The sequence below is a fragment of the Lepisosteus platostomus genome, chromosome 2, assembly GCF_059453375.1.
Source record: "Lepisosteus platostomus isolate fLepPlt1 chromosome 2, fLepPlt1.hap1, whole genome shotgun sequence".
Lineage (NCBI taxonomy): Eukaryota > Metazoa > Chordata > Actinopteri > Semionotiformes > Lepisosteidae > Lepisosteus > Lepisosteus platostomus.
This window is the reverse complement of record NC_142612.1, coordinates 48,282,376-48,295,625: the sequence shown is the minus strand read 5'-3', so window position 1 is coordinate 48,295,625 and position 13,250 is coordinate 48,282,376. Positions and strand designations below refer to the sequence as shown.

The following is a 13,250-nucleotide window of genomic DNA, read 5'->3' as shown; positions in this document are numbered from 1 at the left end:
TGAATACTCATCCAATCTGTTTGGAGTCAGATCTCCTGCAGGCACAAAGAAGCAGTGGCAGGCTTGTTGCTGTCCAATCGGCGCTCTCTGGCTCTGTGCGGCTTGCGATGTGGTGGGAGAGATTCCTGCTACTGATGCTCTCTGAAGACCAGCTAGTTAGTGTTGGCTGAAACTAGCAAAGTTTGTGCACAGGAGAAAAGTGACTGCGGGTCCCAGCAGGTCAGGAAGAGGACCGGTTCGCTCCTGATGAAGCGCTAGTCCTGAATCCTTAGCTTCAGATTGGGTTCACGAGGCTTGCTGCTGGCTAACCTCGGGTGGATCCTTTGGTTACTCGCTGGCAACCTCCGTTCTTCACTCTTAGAACAAAGGAAAGTCCTACTACTCGGACACACTGGCCGTTACGTGGTGGTCCGGGCTGGGTCTGAGGATGTTCAGGAGGAGCCCTGAATGTCCAGCAGGCGCGCTGCGAGAATGTCCTGCTCCTGGGAACTGTTCTACAGGCGCTCTGTGTTGTTTGTTTTACCTGGAGGAAATGCAGGCCATTCATTGGTTGAAAGTTTCATGGGCATCAGAGACCCACGTGGGGTTAACCTGCCCTACCAGTTCCTGATTGGCTCTTGATGAGTAACGATGCACTCTGCACAACCTTATGCACAACCTTAGAGTTGTAAACCTGCTTTGAATAAGACTCCCTTGGAATCTCAGACTTTAAGGCACCAGAGATTCCATTTGTGAAGGTTGCTGGAGAATCTCAGCATTGGGGAGCTGTTCCTTATCAGGACACTCTATCACCTAGAAGAACACCTTAAGTTTGAACCAAATGGAATGGCCTCTCTGTATCAAGCACCACTGAGATGAAAGAGAGAGGGACTGGCAAGGGAGCAGAAAACTGAATTCCTGTATTTTAATAAGCCTCGCCGCTACACCTCACAATCAGTCTTGCTTCAGTTTTTCAATGACAGTGCTCATAGTGCTGTGTATGCTTTGACATAAAAGCTGAATGACAGAAACCATGGAGAATGTATTTTTGTTCTAATTTTAAGCTCATAAATTGTTATAAATTATGCAGAGAATGTGGATGCTGTTTCTTTTTACACAACACACAAACTAATCATTTAAGTTATTTGTTAAGGGCTTGTTTCTCTGACATGTTTTAATTTCTTTATGTTTAATTCTTTCTTCGATAAGAGTGGTTTTTAGTCAAACATACAGATGCAGCCATTCAAAATGGGTGAGGTATTTCGCGGCATACCCCGGTGGGCGTGTCACAGTATCACGCGGTATCACGCGTGTCACGTGTGTCACGTGACTAACTATCCGGCGTCGCCTTGTAAAACCGCCAGGGGGAGCTTAACCTCTCATGTACAGCATTTGAGCCTTTAATTTTGAACTGTGTATTACAGCATGTTAATCATCAGTCATTCAAATGTTGGTATATATTATGAAAGCAAGATTGCTCAGTTGGACAGAAGTACACAACCTACCTTTATCAGAAATATTTATGCATCAAAGCCTTTACTGAAGATATTACTAATAGTATTAATAATGGATGACTTTGGACAAGCTGTATACTCAAAGTATAATTTCTTTAGCACATTTGTACAAGCACTTGGAATCTGTCCAAGCCATACTTTGTCAGGCATTTTGTTTTACTTCAACGGGGCATAAAAACTTCCTTGCTTTTAACAGGGCGTTTCATAATTTCTAGCTACGAAAATGATTTAAAATGCGACACCTATCATTCAACTAGAGCTTAAAATATCACAAGGAAAAATACACACCGGTATTCCATTTCTCCCTAAACATTGTAAGCTTCGAAGTCTTTAACTAACGTGATACCGGAGTCAACAAGCATACTTTTAGAATTTGATTAAAAGGGAATATAATATGGAATCGCGTATCTCAAGAATTTAATAACGGTATGATTATATCCGTGTACTGCGGCAGGACTGTGTAAGGCTGTTTCGCCTACCTGATCATGCGAGCTGTCTTGTAGCCTACTGGTCTAGGTGCGTGACTACCAGCTGGCAGGTTGTGTGTTCGAATCCAGCTGGTGCTGGACTTTTATTTTAACAAACATTTCTTCGAAAAAATAGGTAAGCGATATTATGGACAATCAATTGACTTTTATATTTCAAAATATCGCAACATGATCGATATTTGCGATATTTTGAATATATCTTCCCTTCTGACAGCGGTTCCTGCTTCTATTGTGTGTGTGTGTGCAACAGTAAATTTTTATAGAGAAATGGAGGCTGGACAGTATGCGTTACAATATAAACATTTATATTGATTTAAATCGTGTTCTGATTTAAATCGCAAACGCGTGTTTAATTATGTGTTTTTTAATCATGATCAGGCTAATGCATTTCTACATTTTCTGTATGAACCAGCTTAGAGGTTCATACAGAAAGACAGCTTGTGTTTAAATTGAGTGTAAGGTAATTTATGCTTTTAAAGTCATGGTCAGTATTGTTGTACTGTGCTGTACTGTGTCACATTATTTTATAGCGTTTTTATTGCGTTATTAAATCCGGTGGCGCTGTGTTAGTTTCCTGACTCACATTATTTAAACTGCGACACTGATCATTCATCTCTAAATAAACTTTATTTTATATAGCGTTTTAAGCGAATAGGTAATTAGATTGCTCATAAACCTAATCACTTTTTCTACATAAACACAGCGTGATTGCTCTCTGAAAATGCTTTTCCTTTATTTTTAAAGTAGGCTCAGATTTCAACTATAGATCGTATTATTATAAACTTTCTTGGAAAAATGTATTTTATGTAAACCATGTTTGCTATTAATTCATTTAGGGCTAAAATACGTTCATTGTCTTCTAATCGAGTCGAGTTGACATTGGAAGCCTGCCACACCCGGACCGTTAAACCAGCGCATTAGCACGTCAAAGCCCATTGAGCCAGTATTGGCTTTAGTATCCCCCCCTTCTCCCCTCAATTCAATTCAATTCAAGGTGTTTTATTTGCATGACAGATGGGTACAAGCAGTGTTGGGTACTGTATGTATATTGTAACGCTTACGGCAGACAGGCACTGTGTAGGAGCCGACGCACCAGAGCAGCGCCTGCAATTTTTATATTTATAACTTAGTTTTTAAAATTAGTCAAGCAATACGAAGCATCTCCTTTTACTTAGTGCCTGAGCATACTGCAACGCGTGTGAAGCCCATAAACGATATTAATTTTGGAACTTAAACATACAGTATATGGCTGGTCTCGGTACTTTAAAGAAAACATACACACCAGTATTCCATTTCTCCCTAAACATTTTAAGCATCGAAGTCTTTAACTAACGCGATACCGGAGTCAACAAGCATACTTTTAGAATTTGATTAAAAGGGAATATAATATGGAATTGCGTATCTCCAGAATTTAAAGACCAGACAATCGCAAACTCGTTTTCAATAAAATTATTTTATTCATTCAGCAGTTTGTGAGAGGGACATCCAGCAGGGAGAGACACACACACCGGTTTTCATTGACAACATTTTTTTTTTCAATTCCTCTTGTCTAACAGGAATGTTTTGTTTGTGGACAGACTGTTAGACAAGAGGAAAAGACCGCCTCCTCCTACGAAGCATTTCGTTGATCCGATCACGAATTCTTTTCCAGTCGTACGCAGCAAGGGTTGAGAATCTCCGATTCACCATCGTACTAATGGTTTCCCGGAGATTGGGTTAAAAAAAAACAAAAAACATACTAACAACTGTGCCATCCTACTCCTTAGTTAATACATTTTATTATTCATAAACAGTTAACATTGTTAGCAAATATTTTGAATTATATTTAACCCTATTTTTTCTTTAGTTTTGTATTTAACTTATTATATGATAGTCAGACTTAATGTATATTTGAACAATGAAAATATATTTTTACAAGATTTTACATTAAGCACTTAAAATTAATATTGTTAATAATAGTAAACTGTAACATGCTGTAACAAGATCGGTTACAAGAAGAAAATGCTTTCAGAGAAAATGTTTCAACCAAACCTGTTCCCACACACCCCGCCCCCACTACCATTAGAATATACACAAACATTTTAGCGTTTCATTCTGAGCAGAAGACCCTCACACCTGAAGAGTGCTGGCTGTGACGAATTAAACCGGTTTTACAGGTTTCAATCACAGACCATGTGACATGGGACTCAGTAAACTACAGTAACACCGTATCTGATAACGCTTTAAAAACGCTATAAAATAATGTGACTTGGCACAGAACAAGTTTACAACACAGTACAAAGATAAATGCTGACCATGACTTTAGAAGCATAAATTGCCTTACACTCAATTTAAACACAAGCTGTCTTTAGCCCTCTAAGCTGGTTCATACAGAAATGTAGAGATCTAGGCTCAGAACACACAGCTTCATTAGCGAATACATATGCAGGACAACTAGAGAAGACGTTTTACAGAGGGTGGATTTTTAGAAACATCCCATCAGACATCCCATCATATTCACAACGTGAAATCTAGAAAATAATATTACGTAACCAAAATCCGCAATATGGAAACAGAACCTGTGTAATTGTTGATAGATGATGTACTCGTAACATTTTTTCAAGACGAACTACAACATTTAAAAAATGACTTGTATGTACTTGATATCTCTAATCAATCCACGGGTCCCAGCACAAAACGAAAGTAAAACGCATACCGTTTCTCGCTTCTTATTGCTCAAAAGTAATTTGACCGTATGAAATGCATAATATAAACCTAGAAACATATACGTGAGCAGTACTTAAGCACTGTAGTATCGGTGTTAAGACATACCTCTCAAATACTGTAAATCAAGTTAAAAATATCTCAAGACCGATTCTGGTCGTAATGAAACCATGCAAGGGAGTTTTTATGTCCGTTGCAGTTCTTTTGCAACATGAATATAATTATATCGTTATTAATTTCTTGAGATACGCGATTCCATATTATATTCCCTTTTAATCAAATTCTAAAAGTATGCTTGTTGACTCCGGTATCACGTTAGTTAAAGACTTCGAAGCTTACAATGTTTAGGGAGAAATGGAATACCGGTGTGTATTTTTTTCTTTAAAGTACCGAGACCAGCCATATACTGTATGTTTATGTTAAGATTTCCCTTCAGTGGTAAAATTAGATATGAATATTCAATACTTAAACGGGCACAGTTAAGACATTAAATATACATATACATATTGTATACAGTACAGTTTGCATACGGTAATATGTTTATGTTACACGATTAAAAAATAAATAAATAAAACTGGAAGGTCCAGCACCACCATTATGTTTATATGGTTGTTTTTGTTGGTTGGTTGTTATTATGGTTATTAATAATACGATCTATAGTTGAAATCTGAGCCTAAATAAAAAGAAAAAGCAAGTGCTTAGGTTTATGAGCAATCTAATAACTTATTCGTTTAAAACGCTATATAAAATAAAGTTTATTATTAATTTGCTGGACAGAGCGGTGAACATTATTATGCATAAGACAAAGATAACGATCCTGATCAGTTTAGAAATCTGTGTACGCTGTAAGGTTTTTACTTCTTAAACTTTTAAAATACACGTTTTGAATAGAAAGAAATCCTCTTCCTGGTAGTGTGTATAGCACGCCAGCACGTCTTTTTTCTCCAATCAGAGGGGTGTCAGATAGTGTCAGCCAATCACCATTCTGCGTTGGGTAGCAACGGGTGACTGTTCTCAGGCGGAAGATGTAAACAGCTTAATGTTCGTGTTAAATAATTTTTTTTAATTCAATTAAACGGGCACAGTTAAGACATCAAATATACATATACATACTGTATACAGTACAGTTTGCATATGGTAATATGTTTATGTTACGCGATTAAAAAATAAATAAATAAAAATGAAAAGTCCAACACCAGCTGGATTCAAACACACAACCTGCCGGTTGGTAGTCACGCACCTAGACCAGTAGGCTACAAGACAGCTCGCATGATCAGGTAGGCGAAACAGCCTTACACAGTCCTGCCGCAGCACACGGATATAATCATACCGTTATTAAATTCTTTAGATACGCGATTCCATATTATATTCCCTTTTAATCAAATTCTAAAAGTATGCTTGTTGACTCCGGTATCACGTTAGTTAAAGACTTCGAAGCTTACAATGTTTAGGGAGAAATGGAATACTGGTGTGTATTTTTTTCTTTAAAGTACCAAGACCAGCCATATATTGTATGTTTACGTTCCAAAATTAATATCGTTTATGGCCTTCACACGCGTTACAGTATGCTCCTATTCTTTTTATGCTCAGCTACTAAGATTTCCCTTCAGTGGTAAAATTCAATATCTACAACTGGCACAGTAAAGACGTTTACAGTAAGTCTTTCTACGACAGACCAACGGACCACGAGTGCCCCTGTCGGTCAACCAATCACGCACCGCGTTATCGCGTGTCATCTTACCTGCGGTATCTGTACTGCGGTGTCTGTACCGCGCACTTTGAATGGCTGCATCTGTATAGCAGGTATTAGCTAGAAAAAAATCCCTGTTGATGTCACAGAGCAAAGGTTGTAATATGGTGTTTAAATTAAATTTTATATGAATGCTTGATACTGATAATAGTCAAAACGTGCCCTGTAGATTAATTCTTTTGTAGTTTTGCCCTAATATCTACTGTAATTATAGCCCAGTTTAAGCAAAATATTTTATCAACAGTTATAGGTATATCTCAGGTATCATCTTACACAAATTCCTCAGAGACATGATTTAGGGCTTTTCACATTGTTCATTCTTCCTGCTCCACAAAAAGTGTTTGTGACCATGCAGTGTACATGTAGATGGATGTGAATGTAAATGTGAGATGCGTGTACAGTATATAGGATTTCTGTCTGTACTCTGTCTGTACTCTTTTTAACCCCCTTAAATGTAATGTTCAAGAAAGATTAATTGTTTTATTCCATAACCTGTGGATTGCTGAATGCTACTGTAAAATTAATGGACAAGCGAAAATACGGTGAGTATTTACTAGAAGAATGGTATAAATGTAACAAGTGGAATTTTTAGTTTTAGACTTTTTTGTATCTCTTAAAATGTCTTTAATAGAAGAATGAACTAATAAATGTATGCATTTGTTGAACTGTTAAATTATCAAGAATGCAATTTATAAATATGCAATGAGATGATATCTTGGGATAGAGCATGTAATTTCTGAAGTCCTCTGAGCATGAGCTGTAATCATTTCAAATAACAGCACTTTTAAGTCATGAAAAGCACTTACAGTATTTCTCAATGTATGAATCACATGTTTAATACAAGGGAGTGGTGGAGCTGTACTTCGAAAGCTGATGGCTGTGATATCAGGCTGCTTTTGTGTTATTACAGTATGATATTGTTGGATAAACTGTTCCCCCGCTTTCAGACCTGAAATTTCTAACTGGTATAGAAATAGAAAATTCCCAGCATTGTTTAAATAAGGTTTTGTCATTTAGAACTTACAAAGATTAAAACCGCTGTCTCCGTGCTTTGTTACTTCTCTACCCAAGTTAATGGTTAACTGCCGAATAGTTGTGTTGCTTATTTGTATTTAAGATTAGAATTAATAGCATTAACCGTCAGCATGACTATACTTTGAGCTTAGGCATTTTGTGGCTTATGTTGTTTAATTAACATTTTCTGGCAGCACAACAGAGCACTGAAACACAAATCTACAAATTTAAATCTATTAATTTCATGGGAGATCTGCATTGTCTTATCCATACCATATCTGTGACACCACCATCTTCCATTAGGTCTACAGTTATTATTTACCAAAATAACCTTCAGTGCTTGTTGTGGCATTTTTGGTTAATGTGGAGTTGTCCATTTCTAATGCATATTTTATTTTCTTTAAAAAAAAGTTTAATTGATTTTGAAGTTCTTTATTGTAAGTGCAAGAACTTGTTTTTTAATTTTTATTATTTTCAAATGCATGCTATTCATTTTTTGCATTAAGAACTAAAATCCATCAGCAGTCTTATTATTTCTTAAGAGTACAGTATATGGGGTATATTTGGCATATACAAATACATTTGATGTGCAAAAACGTACATTGAGTCTATCTGGTTTACATATGTGTTTAAGTTTCTATCTGATCATGGTATGATTTTTCAGCCACATAAAAATTGTTTGGACTAGATCATTAAACCCACTCTGGAGAATGGCAGACAATATCTAGTGATTTATGAAAAGACTTTTGGCAGCTTGTTCAATCTAGACTCAACAGATTGAATAAAATATTAAATTTTCACAAGGTGTCTGGCCAAAGACTGTAGAGCCTTGGCATTAGTTTGGATTGGTGGCAGAAGTTGAGATTCCATTATTGAACCAAATGGATTCTGCCTGAGAATAAAACTTCAGGGATGGTTTTTGCCCATTGCCGATGGTCTAAAGTGGATGGAATACAGTGAAGATATATTATCATTGAAGATGATAAAAAAAGAAAATAATTTAATAACATTTTTCCATGAACATTGTAATGGAAATATAACTATCAAGGAAGCCACAAGAGAGAGTTCTCACCTGAGTAAGGTCTTTATTTCAATATTGCAATATTGGGAGCCCTGCTGCCACTTCGCAAAGTGCAACCAGAGACTCAATTTGTTACAAGCAGTACAGGGTTTTTATAAGACGTTGCGCTGTAAAAAAGCTCAGCGCTTTGTCCCTTCTAAAACTTCCCCTTTCCCTAAGAGAAAACAGATTACATCATAAAGCGAGAGAAGAAGCACCACTAGATTTGTTATTCAAAGCTTATCAGTTACTTTCGGCTAATTCTAACGACCCAGACAGCATATATTGTTTTGGTACATTGTCTTCTAAAGTAACCTAAACAGTGTACTTTGTTAACACACTGTTTTCTAAAATTCTGCACGTACTGTAGCACAGCAATTACATCCTTGAAATATATTTTCTAAAAGCACCAATATATTTTTTGCAAAGTTCTCTACATTTTAAGAATCAATTTACTTATTAGATTTCCATTTCAACATACTGGAACATTTCAATTCATGGAAACACTATTGACAATACCTGTATAGGGAGTGATATTTTAAAATACACTGCTTCTGGTAATGCAAATATATTTCTGGTTTAATTAACTGACACATTTGAGGCATCCTTTTTTTAGCAGACAATAAATCACTTAATTATTATAATAATAATAATAATTTAATTTATAACTTAATTATTTGGACCTTCTTGCATGTGAGGTCTTCATTATCTTCATTGCTCTAAGTTCATATAATCCCCATATATCTATTTATATTACATTCGACTAATTGTACTCTCTGTACGTCATTTATGCATCTTGTGATATTATTTTTAAATATGGGTTTACTCATACAAAAAATGCTGTTATTGCTGAATACCTGCTGAATACCTTCCTCTAAAACAATAAGAAGTGTGTCACCATCCTTTTCAAACAATTTCCCTTAGTAACAAAAGCCAAAATTAATGTGAAATTTACCATGCTGTCTTGTCAATGTTCTAACTTATTACAAAAGAAACTTGTAAAGGTTTGAAGTGTGAACCCTAACACATCAAGAGTTCTCTTCTTTCATGTGTCTCAAGGCAGGCTTAATGCTTTGCCTTAGTGCTGTAGGATTAATTTTTTCCTAAGTTCCTAAGTAGGAAAGCCTGGAGCATTTTAATGATTATTTCCCTGGAGAAAAAAGACTTTGAATTGCTAAACATTATGAAGTTTATTCTGGTATACATTCTATGGGTATTATGAGAATTATGCAGTACCTTGAAAACATTATGATATATTTTATTGACAGAATTAATCTCAAGTTAGTTTAAAATACATTTTAAATGTATCATCTGTGCTTCTTTTTGAACTGTAAGATTACATCTGTACAAAAATTAATCATTTTTGTGAGTACTGACCCTCTCTCTTATTTTACATTACTATTTAAAGCATTGTTCAAAAGATCAACTGATTAAATTATATTGTCAATTGGATGTAATGTCAAAAATAATTAATTTGTGATTCTCCTATCCTAAAAAAAGTTGACTTTCTTTCCTTAGGAAGTTACCATTAAAAGAAGAAAATGGGAAAGAAACTCTCAAGCCAGATGCAATCGAGGTCAAAGTTCACAGTGACAACAGCATCCAAACAAAGGAAGAGGACAGCAAAGCATAATGGGAAGTCCATCGTCATTTGAGAACACTAATAGCAAGCTACCCTGTGGCCAAAACCAAGATAAAAAACAGGATTTTCCCCCCAAAAAAGGAAATTATAAATCTAAAAGAGATGAGAACTGTCAGGGCAATTAAGCCATTGTGTAAATATGGATGGAGAAAGACCCAACAAATAGTTAAATCAATAATAATCTTTGGGGGATGCCACTGGTCCGTATTGACCACTATTCAGTAACGTTATTTTAAGTCCTGCTTGTTGCTTACGTGTTTTTTTTTTCTTTGTCCTCTGAAAGCAGTGTCTTCAAGTAAAAAATTAGCAGGTCAGTGGAGTGCCAACACAGTTTTTTTCCCATCAACCAGGAGCTCTCTGAGAGGGATTTGACATAAAGGGAGAACAAAGTCTGTGTTCAAATAGTCGCTTTCTGTTGGGTCTTTTCAAAGACAGCTAACTAGAAATGGTGGGAGGTAAATGTTTGTGAGGTTTTGTTGCCTTACCTAATATATGTATAATTTGATTTTAATTTCTTCTCATCCTCAAAGCTTGCTTGAAGAAATTTTGTCTTACATAATGTTTCATATTTTTCCCCATACATATTTTATGAGTCAGGGCTGTGCAACTGAAATATACAGTATAGTTCTGGGTTAATAACTTCTGTGCTTGACTAAAAGCAAGGACCTTTCTTTCAATATGTAAATTCAATCATTTATATAGAAAGAGTCAAACAGATGCATCTGTTGTGTCCAGGGTGGAGTGCCTTTTGGGCAGTGAATCAGATTTTCTGATTAAATCAGTACAAGATTTTGAATTCTGTAACATTTTCGGAAACTCAGTGCTGCTCTCAAAGCATATTAGCAGTTGTCAGATTAGTTTTATTAGTGATATTAATTTCATAGAGCACTTAGAAATGCATTTTCATATATGTAAAAAATGTATTATAATTATGCAGTGTTGGTTTACTGTGATCAATAACTTGTTGCTTACAGTATCTATACCATTATCTCCTATTTTTATTAGAAGTGTTCAGTACAGTATATTGGACCTCTATAAATTTAAAACAGTATTTTAAAAATGTTCATACAAGCCAGAGGAGTCAATGTCAAAAATGAAAACAATTCACTTCTGAGAAACTGAATTATCTGAGGTGTAGGTTGTTGACAGAATTATGTTCTCAATTGTATTCTGAGGTTTTTTGTTTCATTGACTTGTGAATTACATGTTTACGGATGGGATTTCTTATGATTATTTTCTGCATATCTTTCTGACTTTATTATTTCATCTGTTTTGTTTTTGAAAAACTTTAGAGAGGTAATTAATTTGGGGTGATTTTTTCACTGAATTTGAAAATAACCCAGTAAATACAAAGTATTGCATTGACACAATACCTTGGCTGTAGTATTTTAGTATGCCTATCACAGCTTGTGCTTTTAATGAGTGATATAAGACATGAGAGTGTCATGTTTTCATATGATTGGGGAGCTTTTGCTGATTGTGTAATTGCAAAAAATTACTAACTCATTAGCAAAGTGCATTTATTACAGCATTCTCTGTCTCACTCCCTCCCTATACATTTAAAAGTTGTATCCCACTTAAACAAATAACTTATATTACATTGCTTTTTAAACTCTTCAAAAGGTCAGTGGGTCTACATAGATTTATGACTTGTGATGCCTGCTCTAATGTGATGGTGTGCACTTGCTTAAATAAATCTCAGTATTATGTTTACTTATCACGTTCAAATAAGTCAATTTAATTTCAGTTCAGTTTCATTTATATATGTAACTTATAAGGTGAAGAAATTAAAGTTTCTGGTATGGTGACTGATTAAGAATCTCTAGCAGGAATGGCACCTATGCATAATTTTAATGCAGGAAAGCCAAACAGGCAAACAAATGTAGAGACTATGAGTTTTGACCAGTTTAGTATATTAACTGAGAGATACTGTACAAGTGAGTCATTGACAGCTACAGACTATGATACATTTTAACAGGTTATCTGCTTGACTGGTCTAAATTTTAAAATTTGGAAATTAATTTAAAACCCAACAGTCACATGTAAAACCTATCTAATTGTGGTTCTACAGGATCCATGCTGGCCACCCCTAGTATAGAGACTATATACAGTACCGTATATAAATGAAAGAATAAGCAAAATTAAGAGTGCAATTCCTATGTATTTGAAAGTACTAATAATAATAGGCAGCAATACTGTGGTGCTTCACAAATATTTACTCATCTTATACACATTAATTCCATGTGGTTGTATTCTGAATGTAATTGAGCAGTATGTAGCATGTCCTGTCATGACGTCACTCACAGAAACCGTTGATCTTTAATAAAGTTTAAACGTTGCGTCCAAAATTACCATTATTAAGCTTTTAGTGTTCTTTCCACATATCTGTTAATAACATGGTCATTTCTAAAACATTCATAGGACTCTAAACGTACAAAGTGATCTCATTATTGAAAATGAAAATGGAAAGTGACATAAAAAACATAGTAATATATCTGTCATTGATCAATACCATGTTACTATCCTTTATTGATAAATCTATAAGTAAAAGGGAGCTCACTGCAGATGTTTTAGTCCTTAGACCATGCCTTATGCTAACAAAACAAAAAAATTTATTAAACTGCACATACAGATGCAGCCATTTAAAATGCATGGGGTACTTCACGGTACAACGCAGTGGGCGTGTTGCATCAAAAATCAGTATCACGCAGTATCACGCGGTGTAACGCGTCATTTGACATCATACCGGAAAGTATCCGGAATCACCTTGTAAAACCGCCAGGAGGAGCCAATAAAGCTTAACCTCTCATGTACAGCATTTGAGCTTTTAAATTTAAACTTTGTATTACAGCATGTTAATCATCAGTCATTAAAAAGTTGATATATTTTATGAAAGCAAGATTGCTCAGTTGGGCAAAAGTACACAACCTACCTTTATCATAAATATTTTAATTATGCAGAAATATTTTATGCATCAAAGCCTTTACCGAAGATATTACTAATAGTATTAATAATGAATGACTTTGGACAAGCTGTAAACTCAAAGTATTACACTGGTCCACATTCTTTCTAACTGTCATTTTAAACGAAAATACTTTAT

General features: G+C 35.3%; 1 protein-coding gene across 5 annotated transcripts in view; it reads left to right on the top strand.

The window, feature by feature from the left end:
* Nucleotides 1-12,498, top strand: part of LOC148676410 (neural cell adhesion molecule 2-like) — a 923,711-nt gene extending 911,213 nt beyond the window's left edge. For all 5 annotated transcript variants that reach the window (XM_088607785.1, XM_088607777.1, XM_088607759.1 and 2 more), the window contains one exon: nucleotides 10,027-12,498. In XM_088607785.1, the coding sequence (XP_088463911.1) occupies nucleotides 10,027-10,141 (115 nt within the window). In that variant the 3' untranslated portion in view covers nucleotides 10,142-12,498. The remainder of the gene's footprint in view (nucleotides 1-10,026) is intronic.
* Nucleotides 12,499-13,250: the final 752 nt, after the last annotated feature.